General features: G+C 38.5%; 1 protein-coding gene across 1 annotated transcript in view; it reads right to left on the bottom strand.

Annotated features, from left to right (window-relative positions):
- Positions 1-23,469, bottom strand: part of LOC111144504 (pleckstrin and Sec7 domain containing 3) — a 615,446-nt gene that overhangs the window by 392,324 nt on the left and 199,653 nt on the right. Inside the window, exons 3-4 of the mRNA XM_022498815.1 lie at positions 13,665-14,748; positions 10,374-10,769 (exon numbers count right to left, since the gene is read on the bottom strand). Of these exons, the coding sequence (XP_022354523.1) occupies positions 10,374-10,769; positions 13,665-14,748 (1,480 nt within the window). The remainder of the gene's footprint in view (positions 1-10,373; positions 10,770-13,664; positions 14,749-23,469) is intronic.

Genomic DNA, 23,469 nt, shown 5'->3' with positions numbered 1-23,469 from the left:
CCTCAACTCCTAACTCTCAAGTGCCAAAACCTGTGCACCTGTTACTAATTCTGCCTCAGTTTGGCCCCATCTGGACAGTCACCCTGTCCACTCTCCCCATGATCTATCCCTCCTTTCAAAACCTGCCACAAAAAGCAACACTTCCAAGCGCCTCCACAACCCCTCATGCTAGAAGTAGCCCTAGTCTCAGAACCTTATGTCTGGCTCATTAGGCCTGTACTAGAACTATGTGAAGTGATCTAATCTGCCTCCTCTCCGGGAGACACCTAGCACCTAGTAGAGAGCAGCTGGTAATTAACTTCATTAAGCAAACACTGAGTGTGTGGAGGGTGTGCTGGACCCTGTAACAGAGGTTCTCTGAGTCTCGGAACTAAAGACGAGAAGATCACTGCCAGGGCGCCTGGGTGGTTCAGTCGTTAAGTGTCTGCCTTTGGCTAGGGTCATGTCCTAGGATCAAACCCCACATGGGGCTTCCTGCTCAGAGAGAGGCCTGTTCCTCCCTCTCTCACTCCCCATGCTTGTGTTCCCTCTCTCGCTATCTCTATCAAATACATAAATAAAATCTTTAAAGAAAAAAAAAAGATCACTGCCTAAGTATATTACAGGATGAACCCTAAAACTACTCTTAAATGAACGCTGAGCGTGAATAAAGAACTCTGATTTTGTTTTGCAATAATCACTCAGTACCTCTTATTTTCTCTGTACTAAAAATTTTATATTACTACTTGACTAAAAAAATGTCACCTTCTTTGTGTTGAGGTGGAGCTGCTAAATAGATAATTACAAAGACAGTAAAACAAACTGTCATTAAAAATCCTCACCTTCAAGTAATCCAACGCTCTTAGAACTATTATTACAAATATATAATACCTTCATCGATCTGACCACAGCCCATTCATGTCAGGTGACTTTGAAAAAGTTTTAAAGAAAACTCTTTGTTTAAGCAGTATTATTGCGGATAATAATAGGCAACATATTTTGAGTACTCATCAAGTGGAAGTAAATTATTATCCCTCTTCCCAGATAAGAAAGTTGAGGTTTAGGGAGAAAATTCACCAAAATTTGAACCAAAGCAGGCTGACTTCAGAACCCACAAAAACAAAAACAAAACATACTATAAAAAACAAAAAACAAAACAAAAACAAACACTTTACTAAAAAAAAAAAAAAAAAAAAAACACACACACACACACACATACTGTTTCCTAGCAGGAAGATGGATCAACCCCTATGTTTCTAGAGTAAGGATGGGAACCCTATGATCACTACACCAAAGATGAAAAAGAATAGGTTCACAGCCAGGACCACTCACTTTTACAAGCCTCGGCCACTAGCACAGTGACCCTGCTTACCTAAGAACAGGGACTGCCTCACTAGGCTTTGAATTCTGCCTCTAAACAGTTTTCACCACATCTCAAACTTTAAAGTACTTACAAATCACCTCAGAATTTGTTAGAACACGCACTTTGATCGAGTAGGTCAGGGGTAGGTGTGTGGTACACATTTCCAGCAAACTCTGAGGGGTTGACAGCCCAAGCTGAAAAACAGAATCACCTGGGAATCTCTAAAAGCCACACGTTTAAGATGTCACCCTAAACCAACAGATCAGAATCTCTGGAGGTGAAGCGTGGGAAGTCAGAATTTTAAAAAACTCCCTATGTAACTCTAATGTGAAGTCAGGTCAAAAACCCTGTTTTAGAGCTTCCCTACTTGAGCTTGGTCCATGGACCACTGTCCTAGCCCTGTGCTTCTCAAACTCCATTGTATATGTGAACCATCTGGACATCTTCAAATGCAGATCCTAACTTAGTGGGTCAGAGGTGGGGCTTGAGAGTCTGCACTTCTAACAAGCTCCGAGGTGAATACTGCTGGGAAGCAAGGTGGTAAGTAGGAAGATTAAAAATCTCAGTAGTGCAGTGCATGTGATTTCTAAGGCTTTCCTTTTGTAATTCTTAATTCAGGAGAATCCTGCAAATGGAGGTTTAGGTGCAGGCATATGAAATAGCATATGGGGTGTAGGGATTATAAAGGTAAATCATTCATCTAACATTGGCTCAGATGTAGTTTAATATTAATCCTCATTAGCATTCAAGATTATATTGAACATACCTCGCACCATGGCCACTTGGGTGCTGAGTGTTAAGGCTCTGCTAGGAGCTTAAGCTAATTTAATACAGACTCCTTTATCAGTTTACAGAAAGCTTATGAGATCCACAGTAGAAAAAGAAAAAAAAAAAAAGATAAAAGCACTGGAAATGTACCCATTTTGCATTCTGATAAACTGGTATTCCTATGTAAAACACCCTCAAAGAACTTTATTTCTCTTTTTTTTCCCCAAACCACAAATCAGTGGATAATGTTTCTCATCCAGTACTGCAAATCTTGTGTTTAGTGACCGCTGCTGAGAGGAAATGCTACTGCTTCCTTTAAAAGTTAAATATTGCACTGATACATGAATAAGAAGATTGCTGTATCATCCCAACCAGTTACAATATTAACTGCCAATCCAGTTTTTTATTTAGACCTGTGACTGTCCTTGTAATTATATGTATGTCCTTGTATTATAATATATATGCCCAATGTCTTTAATCATTTGAAGTCTTTTAATATGGTTTTTGATAAAAGATGATTCACTTCAGTAAGCATCCCACAGCACTCCTCAAGGGTAACATCCACCATTATCCAGGGTGCATGACTTGAAGCTATAAACTACAGAATTAGAACGTTTCTGGGAAACTCTATGTCAAATCTGGCACTATTTCCTGAAGTCATCACCAATTTATACAAGAGGCACTCAACAAACAGAAAGAGCCCAAAACCACGAGAGCCAGCCAGGGCCAGGACTGTCTAGGAGGAACCGAAAGAACATCAATGACCAGAGCACGTAGCTTTTACAAGGGCTCCCCAAGAAACAAGGTGCTACTGGAGAAATGAAGCCAGCGCAGAAGAGAGGCCAGGAAACTCACCTTAGGGGCTATTTTATACAGATATGGAATCAGAAGACACACGAGCGGCACTGTAGTGCTGCTGTGTGCCCATCTCTGCAGCGTGTCTCGGTGCTGTGCTCACCCTCCAAGAGTTCGCTCATGTCCACAGCTGCTGGCCTCACCTCTAAATGGTGACTCTGAACTCTCTGCAGCCAACCTTCAACCTCATATTCCCACCAGCATTTGTACATAAAGCACCATCACTCTCCTCAAATTTTACCTGTTCAAACTGACCCCACCACCAGCTATTCTCTCACAAACCTTGCTGATCTACCCAATTCCTATTACTTCTGGATTCAGTAAGTCATCTAAGCTTGAAGTCTCACAGTGATTTTGACCCAGCCTTCATGTCCTGTATTCAAACATTCACCAAGTCCTTGCATCTTTTTTTTTTTCTTTACTAGGCTTTTCTTACCTATTTCCTTATATCCCTTAGACTATTACTCAGAATACTACAAACCTCACAATAGGTTTAAAATAAATATCCACAAACTAGAACTTAGCAAATTCTTACAACAAAACTATAAATAAAGTGGTAAGCTTATTTCCATTTTACCAATAAGAAATCAGAGGCTCTCTTACGTCAAACAACCTACCCAACATCAGTTAGTAAAAAGGCAGCTAGTAAAAAGGATGACCAGACCTCCCAGTCTTCTGATCCCAAATCTAAATATTTATGCCACCTGACCACAGTGTGTTGTACTTTATGAAAAGAAGTGATATTTCAGGAAGTCCAATAATAAGTGTGCCAGGCAGCATACAGCTGGGAGGACAGTGCTGGCAGCTCAGAGGCTGATACAGGACATGGTAGAGGCATGGACATAAATTTTGATTCATTTATCTCCTACTATGTATACCAGGCACTGTTACACCACTTGATTTTCTTTTCTTATTTTCGGTCACCTGATTAATTTCATTTGCTTCTCCTTCCTTTACCAGATAGGTATTACTCATTGCATTTTACACTTAGAAAGGCTCCTAGATTTTCTATAATTACTCAAGATCACACATCTAGTGAGTAACTACGGCAGGATTCAAACCCAGGTAAGCCACATCATGCATCATTGAGCAAGAACTCCTTTTGGTAAATTAAAAAAAAAAAAAAAATCTATTATAGCTTCTAGAAAAGCAGATGGAAGAATCTAGAAAGACAAAACATGAGTACCCATTTTCTGCAGAACTAGTTTTAAAACATAAAAGAAAGGACTAAAAAGATTACTAGAGCAACAGCTACCCAATAATGAACCTATGAGACAGCAGAGCTTCCTGTTTCTAATGTTACAAGAAAAGCTGGGTACTCAGTGGCCAGCCAGGTCTCTGAAGATGACTTCACAAGATCAAATCTTTTCCTCAGTCACCAGCTTAACTAATACCACGTTAGTTTAATTTCTTGTTTTAATCCTTATGCATTATATTAAAATGCCTGCAGGTTTTAAGTTGGAACATCAAAATATTTTTTGAAATCATACTTCACAAATCTCTGTATTAATCCTATTTCATGTGACTTTTTCCTAGACAGAAAGAAACTAAGGAGAGAGAAAAACTGAATAGAGGGGATAATGTTAAATGCCAGCATTCCATTTGAGAACGTGAGGGGAAGAACAAGAGGAAGGCAAAAAAACAAAACTATCAAATCCAGAGTGGACCCAGGAGTGGCCGGAGCACCCTCCTCAGGCATTCCAGTTGCACACAGATGTAATTCACCTCTTCTGTGGTAATGCATATCCTGAGCAGTGTCTGAAAGAAAAACTAGGAAGCTGAGGCATAAAATATATCCATTACACTAAACAGGTGATTTTAAAAAGCGGTTTTATGTATTTCAGAGAACCAAAACAAAGCTCCTGCCATATTACTGTATTTGGTATCTCTCTTTTCCTATCTGTCCAAACCTAAGCTCAATAGACATGGACAACATTCAGCTCTGTTAATGGTCACAGTGACAACATTTGTGCCTTTCGGTCTTCAGGTCAGAACTTACTGATTGGAGTTGCAATCATCAGATGATAAGCCAGCGAGGGAGTAGCACCCAGACACAAAGGAACCCATTGGAACGTGTACAACTGTAAGTCTCTAATTATCCTTTCTAATTTTGGAGCCATGTGACTGGACTTCACACAGCACTGCTGACCCTGTCAGCCCGAGTGCTATGTAGTGGACCACAACGGGAGGGGATGCTCTTCTTTGCTCCTTCATTAAAATATTGTGTTACAATCATAGGGTGAGCTATTTCCTGACTGACTGCAGCTTCCTCGCCAATATTCAGGGCTCAGAGCACTCAGAGCACCTGAGAGAATTTAACTCTTCCTATCTAGGGTTAGTCCAGGGTCTTAAGAATTTTTTTCACCTTATAAAGAATGATCTATTTGATATCAAAAAGGTATATAATCCTTTAAAAGACAAACAGTGAGCACATGTACTCTTTTAAATGTGCTTTCGGACCTAATACTAGAATATTACAGATTTGAAATGTTTTCTTCTTTGACTTAAGTGGAGAGAAAGAGTACCGGGCAAAAACAATCCCCTTTGGCCACCAGTACACGGCTAACTCCAAGACTGTAAGGTGTTGCTAAGAGGGAGAACTAAGTCTTGCTGAAGTGATACAACATCCTCATCACCTTTCCCAAACACCTGCACTTGTCTTTAAAGAAGCAACACGATAGAGAACATGTTATCCGGCATTCAAAGGAAATCACTGTCAAATACTGCCACTGAAATCATCTTCAATGACAGAGTAAAGACACATACTGAAGGAGAAAAAGATTTAAAAATATACCTAGGCAGTGCCAAATATATTTTTGTTTTGAAACCAATAATAAATGGACTCTGGAGCCTGATTACCTGGGTTCAAATCCTGCGTGTGCCACTTACCACCCGTGCGACTTTAAGCAAGTTACTCAACTGTGCTATGCTTCTGTTTCCTTATCTGGAAAATGTGAACATTATTAGCTTCTTTCTCCTGATTTCTTATGAGAATTACATACCATGTGTTTACTAATAGAACCTATAGGATGCCTTTGATATAAAATTGTGCTCAGAGACAGCCTAAGTAATCTTATAATCTTTTCTACTGGTTGAGAGCTGACATTTTATACATTAAAATCAATACTTCAACAGAGATGGGCTTAATTTCTTGGTTCAGTTCTAGTTAGAATCAAAGAAGCATTATCAGGGAGATAGTCATGTCATTAGTCAAATATGGTCAAACCCCCCTAGTCCACTGCTAACAGAACAGCGAGGTTGGTGGATAGAGACAAAATACGAGGCATAGACACTCGTTTTATTTAGCACTTTCTTTATGTAAATGTCACAACATTTATTAATAAAATTGGAAAAAAAAATTTTTCCCCTCGAATCCTAACACTTTGACCCTCGGTGCTTGGTTGAGGGAAGTCAATCAGGTTCACAGTTGTACAGTCAGCATTCTAGTTTGGATTTCCTTAACAGGCTCAATAGCCTACTTCCTTACATGTGCAGAAGAATGTTTTAATGTAGAAGAAATGTTTAAAAGCCTGCTCATTGATTGCTTTAAAAATTTATGGAGACATGTTCATTATCAATTTGGTAAATTTTTTCTCAAATTAAACATAACACACACCACCAACAAGAAGTTCTACAATTACCAACTCAGACTCCTGGTTCTACAGACTTATGAATGAGAGAAATTACATTTAGAAAAAGAATAAAGATATAAAACCAGGCAGCCTAGAACAGTGAATGTATCTGGTCTAGGAGTCAGACAAATTGAATTCTGGTACAGGATCTCTCACCAGGTAAATCCATCCACCAAACTGGGACTCGGATTCTTTACCATAAAAACAGGGAAGATTACCTAAGACCCCTTCGAGCTGAAAAATGTCATAATTCCTCAACTTATAATTCTTCTGGTGCTGCAACTTGAAAGCACCAATAACGCAGAGAGGGTAAAGAAAAACCTAACAGTTATTCCTGTTTCTTTAAAATTTCTTAGGATGACCGAGCCCATTCTATTTTTTAACCCTGAATAAAGACATATATCATAAAACAAACTGCTTCTACCTATAACCATTTATTATCTTATGCCAACTCAAAGAGCACAAATAGATTCATCCAAGTTACAAAGAAGGGTAGAATGATCACTAGTTAGGAATCATGAGGAAGAGTGCCAGAGCTGAGAGAGAAGTTTGGTTGGCACATCTCTTAGATGCTTCTCATTCAGTACTAGACTTCAATCTTATTTTTTTTTTAAAGTTTTAACTCAAATTCCAGTTAGTTAACACACAGTGTAATACTAGTTTCAGGTGTTTAACACTTCCATACAATACCGGGTGCTCATCATAAGGGTGTTCCTTAATCCCCATCTCACCCATCCATATAATACAAATAATGTATATTTTTTGTTAAAAAAGACAGTTGATTTAAGTATCTGTTCTCTCTCTCTTTCTTGTTTTGAGGGGAGGGGTGTTTTGGATTCTTTTTGTTGTCGTTGGTGACTCATGACTTTTTTAAGTGGGAAAAACAAGTTCATTATATTCATATTTTTTATTTGTATTTTCAAGACTTTAAACATTTATGTTTAAATGTGAGAAGAAAAATAGTATTCGAAACTGATTCTTGAAACAATGCAAGCTTGTATCCCAATAACTTTCTGACATGGTAAGAAGATTCTGTCTATAGTGAACTCTGCACACTTTCTCCAAGTATTACCCCTGGAAGACAGGAATTGGCTGCTGCGTGCACACACGCACACACCACCACATACATCTATCTTAAGCCAAACCCTTGTCTTGCAGATGTAGAAATTGCTGCTTTCTCTGATAAAACTGGTTTTAGACTTGGGGCGCCTGGGTGGCTCAGTGGGTTAAGCCTCTGCCTTCGGCTCAGGTCATGATCTCAGGGTCCTGGGATGGAGCCCCACATGGGGCTCTCTGCTCAGCAGGGAGCCTGCTTCCCCCTCTCTCTCTGCCTGCCTCTCTGCCTACTTGTGGTCTCTGTCTGTCAAATAAATAAAATCTTTAAAAAAAGAAAACTGGTTTTAGACAAAAAACAGGGTTAATCACTCTCTTAGATCATGCTAATGTTAACAGAGAAAAGGCATTCTTTTCTTCTATATGAAACCTGAAATGAGGAAAAGCAATTCTAGTGTAAATGATGCAAGCATTATAATTACCATATATAAGAAAACCCAAGAAGATTCAATCACTATATAGAATGGTAAAGTACCAACTCATTTCTTTCATTAATCATATTGTTAAATAAATTGTGTGCAAAAGACAAAAGGGTGGTCCTTGAATTCATGTAGCTGGTATTAACACAGTGTTTGGGGGCGGGAAGGGGGTTGCTATGACAATGCTGTTGCATTCCTTATTCCCCATCTCACCCATCCCCAGACCCATCTCCCCTGGGTAACCATCAGATTGTTCTCTATTGTTAAGAGTCTGTTTCTTGGTTTGTCTTACTACTGGCCAAGATCTCATGGTTTTACAATGCATTTAATGAAGCTTGGACTTGAGATGGCCTGAAGTATACTGCTGTCTAAATGTGAGATGCTAAAATACTGTAACCCTAATACTCTTTCTTAATTATCTAACTCTGCCTTACCAAAAATGACTGGCACCCACGCTGGCCCCAATAATGACTACTTCCTATTCCAAGTAAGCGGACCATACATTTGTAAAGGTCTCATCTAATTCCTTCCTGATCTGACTCACTGATGTTCATTTCTTCTTTTTATTTACTTACCCTCTCTGTAGCTTCTACAAGAAAGCCTCTCAGCCACAAAATCCCTCAGCTCCCCCAACCTATTTTGGGGGTCTGAAATATAAATAACTTCAACTCACCCCAGAAAGTTGGACTGAAATTTTAATAAAATTATCTGCATGCCTATACTATTGCATTTTATCCAACTTAGTTATCAGAGATGACAGTGAAACAAAAGGACAAATGAACAAAGCAAAAAGGTCCCCTCTCTGAGGGGAGGACTGCCCTCCTCAGGAACATGTTCCCCTCAAAGATCCCCTCCAGAGACACCCTCCGTCTCAGGATGCCACCTCTCTCAGAGAAACAGGAAGTCTAAATGTTGACTTAGCAGTCAAATCAATTCTGATTCACAACACCTTTATTCAAGCTCCTACTTTGTACCAGGCACTATGCCAGTTGCTTAATCTAGATTAACTCTTTAATATAGCCACATAGCATACTGGAAATCATTAACTCTATTTTGCCAGTAAATAAAGTGGGTATCAGAGAAAGCTAAGTGGCTTGCCCAAGTATTTCAGACCAAAGTCTTCTGCTTTTGAGACTAGTGTTAATTATCTCACCATGGACCCAAGAAGACAATCAACATCCATGGTCCATTTCATATGGAAATGCATAACTTCAGTGCTCTAACGTGCCAGTCTTGGATGTGTTCATCTAGTGAAATCTAGAAAATGCTCAACATAAGATGGACTGCTCACAAAGAAGTTCACTGGAAACCTGTAACATGAATACTGACTTAACAAAAGCACTGACACTTCTTCATACAGCTTTAAAATAGTTTATCCCCATTTAACCTCCCCTCCACCTCTCCCAAAACACACACACCGACACACTTTAATTCAGGAAAATTATATCAAAACTAAATTCAAAAGATCATTTGAAGTTTAGTATTCCCTGCCCATTGATAAAGATGCTAAAGGACAGGTAAATGACCTGAGAATGATGAGCAAGAAGCAATGAAATGCTGGATAATCCATAAACAGACAGGGAAGGACTAAATGACATGTATGGCACATGTAAACAATGTAATGTGTCATCTTATTTCCCAGTTAGACTTAAACCCTAAAGTAGAGAGGAAATATTCATAGCCTTGACCAAGTATCGGCTCCATCAAGCATTCACATAATCAGATCCTTCCCCACCATCTCAGGAACAGGAAGAATGCCTAACAGAGCAGGACCTCACAGAGCAAAGAGACTTTGGTCACCATTTAACCCAGCACCCTCAATTTGCAATTAAGGAATTTCTGGCCTAGTCAAGCAACCCACTTCAAGTCATCAACCAGTCTCAGTGCCAAAACAAAAGTTGACACCTCCCAGTGTTCTTTTCACAGCACCATACCACTGCTACCAAAGCTGCACCACAGGAGCTAACACCTACTCCTCACCCACATATATTTTTTATTTTACATACCAATTTACATATGGTAATCCAGGAAATATCACCATATAACCACAGCTTGCCAATTTGGCAAAACTGCTAAGGTGTACTCTGCCTGCCCCTAAAACCCGAATTTCTTTCTACTCCCATCATTCACTTCCATCCACAGAAACTGGCCAAATGCTACTTAGATATATTCCACGTTCAGATCTCCCAGACAGAAAATGATACAAAAACCAACGCATGAAATTAACGAGACTAGAGCTAGTACCTTCCCCAGAAAGCAATCTCTGGCATGCCTTTCATGTAGGTGGAGTCACTGGTGTCAGTCAATCCATTGGTGATCCCACCAGAATAGCCCATCACTATTCCACCATCTGCTGAGACGCTCAGGACATCCTGCTGTCCTGCCACCGACGTCCTCTCCAGGAACTGACTGCCTTCTTTAATGCGCTGCTGTATCATTGGTGTGAGGGGCATTTCAAAGCTAAAATAGCTATCAGGTTCTGAATATAACGTCTCCAAGGACTCCGCACTGTAGTATAAGGAAGTGTTGTCCAAAATGGTTTCAAACTGGGAGCTGTACACATCAGTGGAGTCTTCTGTATACCCAGGCCCAAGGATATCATCATCTCCTCCCCTAAAGTGCTCCTCTTGCTCAAGAGTCCTAGACAGGAAATAAGAATGAAGAATTTCAAAATTAGGTTAATATTCTTTTTATTTTTTTCCCATCAACCATACAAAAAAGATAAGATTCTGTAAAGCCAACAATTATATTCTTTGGGCTTGTATTTTAATATATTCGGAAAGGAAGGTATCACAGAATCATATTCAGGTTGACAAACCTCTTGGCATACATGTGCTACTCTACCCTCTAAATAATTTACATAGTTTCAAACTAGTTTCCTAGTATGGGACTATATCTGGTCTATTGAATATTTGAATAAAATATTAAATTCTCATTTTAACCAACTAATCTCCACAAATTCAAATTATTAACAGCTACTGTCATCCTCAATTTTAAAGGACACAGATAAATATAGTGTAAACTTAATGGAGTAAAAATACACTAAATTTTCATCAGTCTATTAATACTTTCTGATTTAAACAAGACGAAACGCCCCCAAGAGGATGACTACATTAGAATCCAAAGGCCGCCCCCTGCTGACAATGAGGGAGCACTGCAGAGAGATTTCAAGGCCCAAAATTAGCCAGTGAAAGACCTTTAAAGTTTTTTTTAAAGCCAGCAAACATGTTAATTTCAAGGCTAAACAAAACAGTGAAAACCTATAAACAACTTACAATTTAATATACATGGGTGGATGGAGCACCAACTAATCAGTACGCAGCAATTTGTTCATATATTAAAAATGAACAATGGGATAACTAAAAAATTTTAAAACAGTAAGAGCAAGAGGTCAAGAGTTAGAAAAACCTGGAGCTGAAGGCTGGAGGTGCCAATTACCAGCTATGTCACTTTAAAAATCTTCACTTAATCCCTGAGTCTCAGATTGCTATAAATAGGAACACAGTAACAACTGAAAGAAAACTACCTCCTAAGAATCCATATTCCTAGGTATTACGAGGACTCAATCAATAATATAGTTGTCTATGTTGTTTTTAAATTACAAAGATCTACTATGTACCAAATAGTACTCTGGGTTTATATCTCTAAATAGTTTCTTGCTGCTTAGGAAATAAGATGGGAAGTTCCTATGAGGAAGCTCCTCCTTACCCCTCCACGCTCATTTCCCAGCCCTGCACCACTCTCCTTGCACTCCAGCCACACTGCTGTTGTATTTGACATAAAGCCTTTGTTTCACACAACTCTAGGAAGCACATGTAGTCAGACAATTCAGCAGCCCTCCTCGCATGTTGTTCCTTTGCACATGCTATTCCCTCACTCCCTGGAACATTCTTCCTCCCCGTACTCTGCCTGGTTAACTCATATTAATTTCTCAAGTCTCAGCCTACTTATCATTTCCACAGAAAGGCCTTCTCAGGGCCATCAACTGAATTTAAATTACTTTTTTCTAGTATGTCTCTCTTCTTCTCCTTCACAGAACCTACCACTATTTATGATCCTGTAATTATTAATATATTATATGGTCAGTGTTTATCTTCAGCAGAAAATTCTATGAAGGTAGTGACCACAGGCCATTACCTATTTTTTTTAATATTTTATTTATTTGACAGAGATCACAAGTAGGCAGAGAGGCAGGCAGAGAGAGAGGAGGAAGCAGACTCCCCACAGAGCAGAGAGTCCAATGTGGGGGTCGATCCCAAGGACCCTGGATTCATGACCTGAGCTGAAGGCAGAGGCTTTAACCCACTGAGCCACCCAGGCGCCCCGGCCATTACCTATTTTGAATGTTCTTTTATGCCCAGCATCTAGTAGGGTCAAGAATATCATAGACAATCAAACACTACTTGTGGAAGAAGAGAGAAAGAGGAAAGGAAGAAAGAATTAATAATATGCAAAAGTGCATATTCCAGTGGGAATATAATTACTGAGCCGTGCCACACACCAAGACTGCTTTTGAGAGACGTCTAGAGATGTTTATGTGTTGGAGGTTGGGAAGGAAGGAGTAGAAAGGAGAAGTCCTGATTACCATCCTAAAGGAGCATCGCTCTAGGTGGATTTGTTAATTAACTGCACAGGAAAAGGCATTTCCTTACACCAAACAAACACAAAAACCCTTCAGCCTTGACATACATGTTCTCCCACATAAGCTGTAAAATGTGGTGTTCTGAGGACCAATGGAAGAAAAGATGGTACTAACTGGAAATGAGAGTATACAACAAATGACTCCGCCAAAAGGTGCACTGTATGGTCAAGACTGCAATCAAGAGAAGTAATGAAAGATAGGTCCTGTCTTCCATTTATCCAGGCTCTAAGCTGGTGCAGATGTCAGAAATGGATGTCAAAAATGGAAAGAGCAGGAAATACAATATGTATAAGCTTATCAGGCCCCAAATCAAAACATGTGCTACTTGTAAGAAGGGATTCTCATATGTGAATGCCATGGAACAACTGAATTATAAATTCAGTCTACTTCTGACCTCCGACTTCCTTTCTAAACTTAGAAAGTTGAGGCAGCCCACAACCAACACCTCTGTGTTCACACATGTCTGCAGCTTGTGTGCAGGCACACAGGCACACCGGAAGAAGTGCATAAGGTAAGATACAATGACTATAGGATATGTCAAGAGTCCAGATCCTTTCATATTATTAAAGATAACTGTGGGGGTACTGTTATGTAGCTGTGCTGATGCTGGAAAACTTGAAACATATCAAATATAAAAAATGTCAGAAATGGACAGGTTCACAGTTTCTCCAGAATTCTGCCTCCCTAATCTATGCCTAATGGACAGCTTTATAACAAGATCACTTTAATATCTTAGGACTTGGAAGGAATCCAGCCTATGGTAACATCTCTTCCACTCTATGAAAACAAGGCCCCAGGATACTGTGTTGAGTTCTCTTGGCCAAGCACAGGCTAACAGTTTCCTATGATGTGTACCAGGCATCACAGACAGTAGGAAGACTATGGGAGCTCACCTTTCCTTGTCTCTCTCCAGTTCAGGTTTCTTTTCAAGATGTTCTTTGTTGTCCTTGAGGAAGACTTCATCCTCTCCACTGTCAACAAGAGGCAGAGGGGAAAATGTCCCTGAGCCAGTGCCTGGATTCTCTGAGGAAGCGTTCCAGGTTTCATCCCAAACACTCTCAGTTAAACCAACTGAATTATACAAACCAGCAGATGAGATGAGACGGCTTGGCACTTTGGAAAACTCTCTGCTTTCAGGAGAGGTCGTCCTTTCCAATGGGATCTCAAAATCCACAGGCTGCTGTGTCTCTCTTTTCTCCCCTCCTGTCCACAATATTTCCACCCCTTGAAATTCCACATGTTTGACCCGGCCAGGGCGTCCTGTGGAGCTACCTTGATCAGACCTCCTTTCCCTCAAAAAACGAACACTGCCCGCCGAGGTATGGGTCACTGCTGGGCTACCCAGGGAGGATACTGAACAAGCTGGTTCCTGCACACAAAAAGCCCCTTTTCTACCAACATCAGTTACCTTGGAAAGCTCTGCCTGAGTTTCTCCAGTTAATAGCACAGTCAGATCCTTCTGGATGCTCAAGTAAGAATTCTCCTCAGTTGTAACTTCAGCTGAAAGAGGTATATCTGGTCCTTTTTCATGGCCAGCAGGAAATGATTTGTTGGCTCTCTGTCTCTTTGTTTTATGAGGGGCAATGTCCAGCTCCTTCTCCACCTGCTGAACTGAAAAACTAGAAATAGCATCTTTGTCCAGTACCTTTGTAGCCTGTAATGTTCCTGAAGCTATTCTGGCTTCTGTGGCTTTCAGAGTTGATATCAAAGAGTCAATGGGTTGTAAACTTTGTTCCTTGAGGTGACTTTGAGAGAGGGACTCTCTGACATCTTTTGGTCCTTCTGTAACACAGTCAGGCCCAGAGTGGTGGTCATCAAGAAGCTGGACCCCCTGCTGCTCTTGTGGGCCGCCTGGCAGAGACTCTGTATCAAACCCAAGAGAAGTTCTTAGGCCTTCTCCACTTTCCTCCATGGTCCCATATTCTGGAAATTCATTTGTGACATTGGGTGGGAGTAAAGTGCTTCCTCCATGATCACCTACGAAGAAAAGAGAATGGAGATATAAATTGTTTTGAACAACAGGTTCCAATGTGTATTAATAAATATCCACACAGATTAGGTACTCAATAATCCTTCTTTGATACTTTCACTGTCTCCTGCCCCTCAGCCACCCTGCCACACATTCTTCTCATAACTTTACCAGTGGTCCCTCCCACTCAGCTAACATGAGGGTAAAGGTTTTAGTACAGAAGGAGACATCTAATGACCCAAGCCATGTTTCACCCTGCTTTTGATAAAGTCTCACACATGAAACTCAGTTGCTGCATATGCAGTAAGAGAATAAAATAAAATACATATCACTTTCCATATACCACTCATGAAGTAGTATATCAAATATTTATATTGGGCATGAAAACAAATACCTTATGATCTAGCCAACAGCATTTGTGCAGTGCAATCTCTGAGATAGATACGATCTACTTAGAGTCAGTAAACACTTTTTCAGCTTGGAAGCCTCCCCTTCACTACTGGAAGTCTATGGGGAAAAAGGCTTTCAGAACATCCTTGGACAATGAGAGTGAAGTCAAAATGGAATAGGATACTTAATGTGTTAATAAGACAAATTTCCAGGATCCCAGCTGAATAACTTAAATGGTGTGTTATGCAGAACTCCAATATGTGAAGAAGTAAAAATAGTAAATAGTATATATTTACTGCAACAAACCAAATTTACAACATTTTTCTTATTAAAATGGCAGTCAGTGAGAACAACGAAAATGTTCTGATGAAGAAAATTTTAAATTGGGAGTTTATGGGTAACAGGTACAGTTATATCAGCTCTGATAATCCAATTTCCTTCTGAACTTGGTTTTGGTTACTTTGTATCAAGAAAATCCTCATGTACACTAGAAATGTAGTATACCACTTTGACAACTTTATGAAAGAGGACAGGTGTTGCTATGTTCTTATTTTTAAAGCCCTGTGAACTACAACCTTTCTACTTAGTGAAATATTAGATAAATATCTGAATATATGTACTAAAATGACATGAAAGACTTGATTCCAAGGCATACACAAAATGAAGTTAACTTGGAAACATGAGTTACCATATAGTATCCCACAGTATGCAAAATATGATGAATAGTAATACATCTGAGAGTGTATACTGTCTAATATTCCATTTTCTAAAGAATTTGAAATATATTTTTTAAATTAAATTTGAGTAAGGTGAGGATGGAATCCAAAAGCACTTCTCTGTGATGGCTGTACTTAAAATACCTTCATAAGACAGGACTAAGAGAATGTGGCTTGCTGAAATCTGAAGAGGGAGCATTTCTTCAAATCCTGATTTTGAAACAAAGACAGTTAAAAACAGTAAGATCCCTCTTACTAGGGTGGCATATTGGTATCTTTTCCTCTTTGAAGATTCAGTGGTTTGTAATATGCTCACTAAATTATACCATTACCACTCTCTAATTCCAAAACATTTCGCCACCCACTCCAAAAGACAAACAAAAAAACAAACAAACAAACAAACAAAAAAACCCCATAGTCATCAGTTGTTGCTCCTCAGTTCCAGGTAACCAACCAATCTACATTCTTTCTGTCTCTATAGATTTGTGTATTCCAGACATGTCATAAAAATGGAATCATATAATATGTGACATTCAGTGTCTGGCTTTTTTCACTGAACACAGTGTTTTCAAGGTTTATCCACACTGTGGCATGTATCAGAACTTCATTCCTTTTTACTGCCAAACAATATTTCACTGTATGGAGTTTCCTTGTCCATTCATCAGTTAATGGACATCTTTAACCTGTCTGAAGTGCTTTAACAAAACTGCCCATAGTGACCATTGAAGCCATACATATATTTAACAGATTACAGGGAAATCCATTCAACAAAAGGAAGAAAAGTTACTCTTTATCATTCAGGAGTCCACTTCGCTCTAACATTTTAAACTACCACCTATAAAACCACCACTAAAATAAACACTGGAACGTCAGCCCAAAGAGGAGTGACCATTAAAAAAAATCAAGAAAAGAGGCCTCAAAAGAATTAAATAATCTCTCCACCCTATTTTTAATACTTTTCATTAAAATGTACCACATAAAGGAGGATGGAAAATGCCTCAGTTGTGGGCAACAACTTGTGATATCTTGATATAACAACTTGTCAACTGGTCAAGAAAGTGAGACAAAAGGGATAAGGACAAAATCAAAACCCTGCACGACAAATAGCTTGCTTTACTATTCTAGTCCATTCTCCTGTTCTAGGTTTACTTTTCTAATAACAAGTGCAGACCAAGAGAAATCAATGTTCTGAGAGACAAACTGACCTGACCAAGGTAAACGGGACGATGTTCAACCACATGTTGTGCAAGAATTACAAGTCGGGACTAGATTCCTAGTCTTTTGTTTCTCAGGAGTAAATTCCTGGGAAAAACTAAGAGGTCCCTGAGTTGTTAGATCTCTATTTCTAATACCAGTAATATTATCAGACACAATAAAGAATAAAAAATCTTCCAGTTGTAGCTTCTGAATAAAAACAGCCTTGAACATCACATGGCTCTTGGTTGGTGCGCTCATCACAGGACTCAGCACAGTATCAAATCCTTCCTTTCATATAAGGCATTTCTTTGTCAGAATGCAAGAGCAGTTATTTCTGCTGCTTGCATTTCAGGTCATCACTTAAATTGTATTTAACAATAAACAAAACTTCTTAAGATATTAATCCTGACCTTTTTATTTAGAATTTCTGACTTATTCCTTGTTTTTAAAAATCAGGACTACTGATTAGGGTGATTTTTTTTTTTTTAAGACCAAATTCTTCTTTTACTTCAAGATTTTTTTCTGTCCCCTTTTGAAACAGGACCATAGATACTTCCCATTTAAATGCCTATCATTTCCAAAATTCCTTCAAATTCAATAAACTTTTATTAATTACCTGCAGTATAGTAAACATAGGGGATTCAAAAGTGAATATTGCCAAAGCATGAAAAGTCTGTTTAGCATGTTAGAAGAGTTTATTCCAGTAGCATTTGAAGGGATATACAGAGGACAAAGAACGAACATAAACAGACTCAGGAGTAACAGCCCAGGCTACTGGCAATAGCACAGGTGATGTGACGCATGCTTGAGCCTGGGCAAGGGTGGAAGGGACAGAACAAAGATGCAGGAGCTCCTGCATCTATCACTTGAGCCAGTATCCACACCCAGTATCACCTCATGCCCTCTGCCCAGCCCCCTCTAACTTCAACATGCTTCCACAAAGCTGCTGTCCAGCCTATGCCAACTGCTGTGGGCTCTTACACCTCACTTGTTAAAGCTTTTCCTTCACCTTTGTCAGTCTCTATCTAATGTAAGAATCCAAGTGAATACTGAAATAGCTATTTCTCTTCCAGAAAGTTTTACTTAATTAGTATTGCCCAAATTTGGTTTCATATCTGTGACAAAGGGATATGTGAAGTATAAAAAAAGAACTTTAGCACTTACCTAAATATAAACCACACACTAGTAGAATCTGAATTAATAAAAGTTCATAGCTTTTCTGCATTTATTCTTCCCCTTAAAGGAATCAAAATGTAGTGTCAAGTGTGTAGGAGGGAGGGGTGGGAGGAGAGAAGAGCTTTTCACATTCATGTGAAATATATATACATTGGGGGGATATCTATTTATATTCCTTTAGGAATCATCTTTTTCTAATAGGAATCTGCCACTTTGTGTATTTGGTCAGCTCCCTAACAAATTGTTTCCTGTTGTTTAGTAAAGGTGCTTTGCCTGTGATGAACTAAACCTAGTAATTTTTTTAACTTAATATATTGAAAAAGAAATGGGATACTTTTGAATGCTAACAAATCAATTTCAAGAGTACTTTGGGTTGTATATTAAATAGCCATCCACTTCTGGGAAACAGGAACAGGACTGAAATAAAACAAAATGGAATAAAAAAAAAAAAAACAACTTCTACATAAAACTAAAAAAGCTTCTTGTTTGGCAAAGGAAACCATCAATAAAATGAAAAGGTACCCTACTGACTGGGAGAAAAATACCTGAAAATCATATATCTGATAAGAGTTAATATCCAAAACATATAAAGAACTCACATGACTCAACAGCAGAAAAAAATCCAACTTAAAAATGGGGAGAAGTTCTGAAAAGACATCTTTTTTTCCCAAAGATATACAGATACACATACAGGTACCTGAAAAGATGTTTAACATCATTAGTCATCAGGGAAATGCAAATCAAAACAACAGTGAAATAACACCTCATATCTCTTAAAATGGCCAGCATCAAAAACACAAGAATAACAAATGTTAGAGAAGATGTGTTAGAAAGGGAACCCTTGGCACTGTTGGTGGAAATGCAAATTAGTGCAGCCACTATGGAAAACAATATAGCAGAACCTCAAAAAATTAGAAGTAGTACTATCATATGACCCAGCAATTCCACTTCTGTATTTAATCAAAGAAAATGAAAACACACTAATTCGAAAAGACAGGCATCCCCACGTTCACTGCTGCATTATTTATAATAGCCAAGATACGCAAACAGCCCAAGTACACACCAACGGATGAATGAATAAAGAAAATCAAGCATACATGCACAGACACACACAAACACTGAAATACTATCCAGTCATAAAAAAGAAGGAAATCCTGCCATATGCAAGAACATGGATAGACCCTAGGTCATTATGCTAAGTGAAATAAGTCAGACAGAGAAAGACAAATACTGTATGATCTCATTTACATGTGGAAATCTAAAAACAGCAACAACAACATCCAAGTTCACAGAGAACAGACTGATGGTTACCAGAGGTGGTAGGTGGGGGTTAGGTGAAATGGGTGAACGGGATCAAAAGGCACAAATTTCCAGTTACAAAATAAATAAGTCATGGAGATATAATGTGCTACAGTGACTATAATTAACAATATTGTATCATACTATTTCCAACTTGCTAAGAGAGTAGATCTTAAAAGCCTTCATCACAAGAAAAAAGATTTTAACTATATATGGTGATGGATGTTAACTAGATTTTCCATGCTGCAAATCTATGATTTTCTATGTTGCAAATATTCTGCAACATACACAGATATCAAATCATTATGCACTTGAAACCAATATAATGTTATGTGTCAATTACATCTCAATTTAAAAAAACTGTTGTTCTTCAAATCCTGAGGAAATGAGCCTGCTCCATAAGACGGGCTTCAGAAAGATTGTGGTCTTCTAAGAATAATCCTGTCTGAGGACCAGTAAATGAAATGGATTTTCTTCCATTCTGGGTTGCAAACTCCTTGAGAGAAAATGGTTGAAGGAAAAAAGAAAGAACTATTTGGCAAGTCTACTGCAGACTAGGACATGGGAAGCTGAAATGTGAAGCACGCAAAAAGGTTTATCATGAGGGATTCTGAGCAACAGGATGTCAGTTTCCCAAGAGAATATGACTGTCATATCTATGCCTAGAGCCCCAGAAGAACCATAATTATGAATTCTACACATACATATTCCCTAGAAATTGGACCTAGTCATTTTTAGAAAGAGATTTTTTGTTTTTGTTTTGTACTGTTTTGTTTTGTTGCCATGAGAATATAAACTGCAAAAGTCTGGAACTTTGCTTTCTTTATCATTATATCCCCAGAACCCAGTACCTAGCAAAATGGATATATTTGTTGGATCAAAGAATAAATGAAGAGTGTCCTATAACCATCAGGATACCATTTAATAGAACCTCAAAACAGAAACAAAAAGAAACCTACCAAAACACAAGCAAAATACTACATGTCATTGCCATCAGCCTTCTGTCCCCTAGTCCCAAGTACAGGCTTGAATAGACTACTGGAAACATGGGGGTTCTTCCTAATGTTACAGCTAGCTAATTTTTCCAATTGCTCAGCCAACATTTATTACTGTGAGCCAAGTATGTGTTGAACACTGGGAAACAAAGCAACAAACAAGGCCAACGTGGCTCTTGCCATCAGGGAGCCTGCAGTCCAATAATTCCATTTGTGTGCACTTGTCTATTGCAGACAAAGCTCAGGCAGTGGTAAAATTAAGAGGAGACAATCTTGTCCACAGTTCCAGATTTCAACATGACCCTACAGGGGCTATTACCATTAAGAATAAATTTCTCAACTGATTATCTTACTCTAAATACTATGCTGTCCAATATGTTATGTACAGCCACATATGGCTACTTAAAATTAAATTAATTAGAATAAAATAAAATTGAAAATCCATTGCTCAATACCATATGTAGTTAGGGGCTACCATATTGCACCACACAGATATAGAACATTTTTCTGTAATCACAGAAAATTCTATTTGGAAGTACTGTCCTAGAATCTTCCTACTCAAGAGTGTGGCCTCGGGACAGTAGCACAAATACCACCCAGAAGTTTGTAAAAAATGCAGACTCTGGTGCCAGCCTAATCAGAATCTGTATTTCTAAAAAGAAACCCAGGCTATTTGTATACACATTAAAGTATGAGAAGCACTTCTCCATAAAACTACAGTATTATCTACTATAATATCTAGTTGTTCTGACTATATTTAAATGGCCACTTTTTTATTCTAAAAAATAATCCCAAGAGTTCCTATCTCCAAACTGAAAGGTCCAACTGTTTAATCAAATAGACAACAACTAAAGAAGCATACAGTCTCTCATTCCTACAAGAGAAGGGTTTGCTCACTCTGGTCTAGGTTTGCCCTTCAATTATCCTGGAAGCCTTAAGAGAGGAAGAGAATCACTTCTATTATGATATAATCTCTTCTTTATTCTACATCTCATAACAAATTTCTCTCACAGTTAATGGTCAATGACTACTTTATTTATGCAAAAAAATAAAATAAAATAAAATAAAATCCTAAAATAATGCAAATGTAAACTTGAGCACTGTAAACATCTGTAAACAGCCTTAAAGAAATAACATTAGAGCTTAAAGGAAAAGAGCTGAAGGAAGGGTAAGATTTTTCAATTTTTAAAAACAGGGTTATTTTCCCAAGACTTTTTTTTTTTTAAGATTTTATTTATTTGACACACACAGAGAGAAATCACAAGTAGGGAGAGAGACAAGCAGAGAGAGAGGGGGAAGCAGGCTCTCTCCAAGCAGAGAGACTGACCCGGGACTTGATCCCAGTACCCCAAGTTCATGACCTGAGCCGAAGGCAGAGGCTTAACCCACTGAGCCACCCAGGAGTCCCTCCCAAGACTTTTAATGTATATGTCATTGGATATATTACTAGTAAAATAAAAATGCATGGACAAATTCACTCTGATGAGGTACTTTCGAGAGTACACTAGGGGGTCTGTAATCTATTTTTTATGAGTACAAATCAACAGACTTTCATTTCTTTATAAATTGCAGCTAACGTAGCCACTAAAAATCTATTTTCTCTCCTTCCCATGTACTTTGCTCATAAATGCAATAATGTTGGGGCACCTAGGTGGCTTAGTCAGTAAAGCATGTGCCTTTGGCTCAGGCCATGATCCTGGGGGTGGGGGGGGCGGTGTCCTGGGGTTGAGCCCCCCACTGGGCTCCCTGCTCAGCAGGAAATCTGCTTCTTCCTCTCCCTCTGCCCATCCCCCTGATTATTTTCTCTCTCTCTCAAATAAATAAAATCTTTTTTCAAAATGCAAAATTAATTAACTAATTAAATTTAAATATAAAAATAAAATGCACTAATGTCACTGGTACTCTCTGTTCCTTAATGAATATCAGTTAGCAAACACCTTAAAACTTATATCATGAGTTAGTGTGATAAAAGAACTATAAATTCCTAATTTATTTTAACACTGGAAATTTTACAGAAATAAGCTTAAAGTCCCCTGACTTGTCAAACAGGAATTCAGCCCCATAGACAGGAGGGTGACCACATTGTACCCTTTAGCCTGAAATTTATAATAAAAAAAAAAAAAACTTGGAAGACAAAGGTCCAGTTTACAAAGCAAATACAAAAAGCACAGAGCTTAAAAAAAAAAACAACTCAAATACATTTCACCTTTAAGTAACTATAATCCTTAACTGTGAATAACAGTGATCAATGTTTTTAGGTCTAATAATCAACAAACCCCTCCAGTAATAGTGATGCATGTACACATTGTTCAGATTTGCAATGCAACAGAAAAAGTTGCCTTTAAAAAAATAATCTAGTCTGTTTTCCCTAAGCAATAGAAAATATATTTAGTATGATAAAAATAACAGAAAATGAGTATGAGTAATGAGAATTTACTAAATGAGTAATCTAAGCACCCTGTATTTTGGTACACACCCTTTACCCTAATAAAATTCACAGAGAATGCTGGCTACTGTCTGGTCACTAATAAGTCTAAAAACACACATATTTCAGGTATTTATTTATATGCTGCAAAAACCAGGAAAAGGCCTGCCAACTACTACGCAAGCTATTAGCATGTGCATACAAATAGAGACTGTTGCATTAATTGAACACCCTTTTCCCGAGTGATTAATAGTTACAGCTGTGCTTACCACAAGCGATATTTCACATACTAATGACTCAGAACCCATTTTTTCCCATTCAGTTCTGATCCCTGGGGAAATGATCCTAGCTTACCATCCCAGTCAATTTCGGAGGAAGCTCTGCAAGCTGAGGAGTGGCACTGCATTCAGCATACAGAAGGGAAAATGAGTGTGATAAGGAACAGCCCATTAATTTTAAACCAAAGTCTCTGCAAGTGTGCAGAACACTGTTCTTGCCACGGAGAAGAAATACCACGCTGTAATAGTAGAA

Source organism: Enhydra lutris, unplaced genomic scaffold (assembly GCF_002288905.1).
Source record: "Enhydra lutris kenyoni isolate GAN:26980312 unplaced genomic scaffold, ASM228890v2 scaffoldscaffold11, whole genome shotgun sequence".
Classification (NCBI taxonomy): domain Eukaryota; kingdom Metazoa; phylum Chordata; class Mammalia; order Carnivora; family Mustelidae; genus Enhydra; species Enhydra lutris.
Note: the sequence above shows the minus strand (reverse complement) of the source record. Positions and strands in the feature narration are given on the sequence as shown.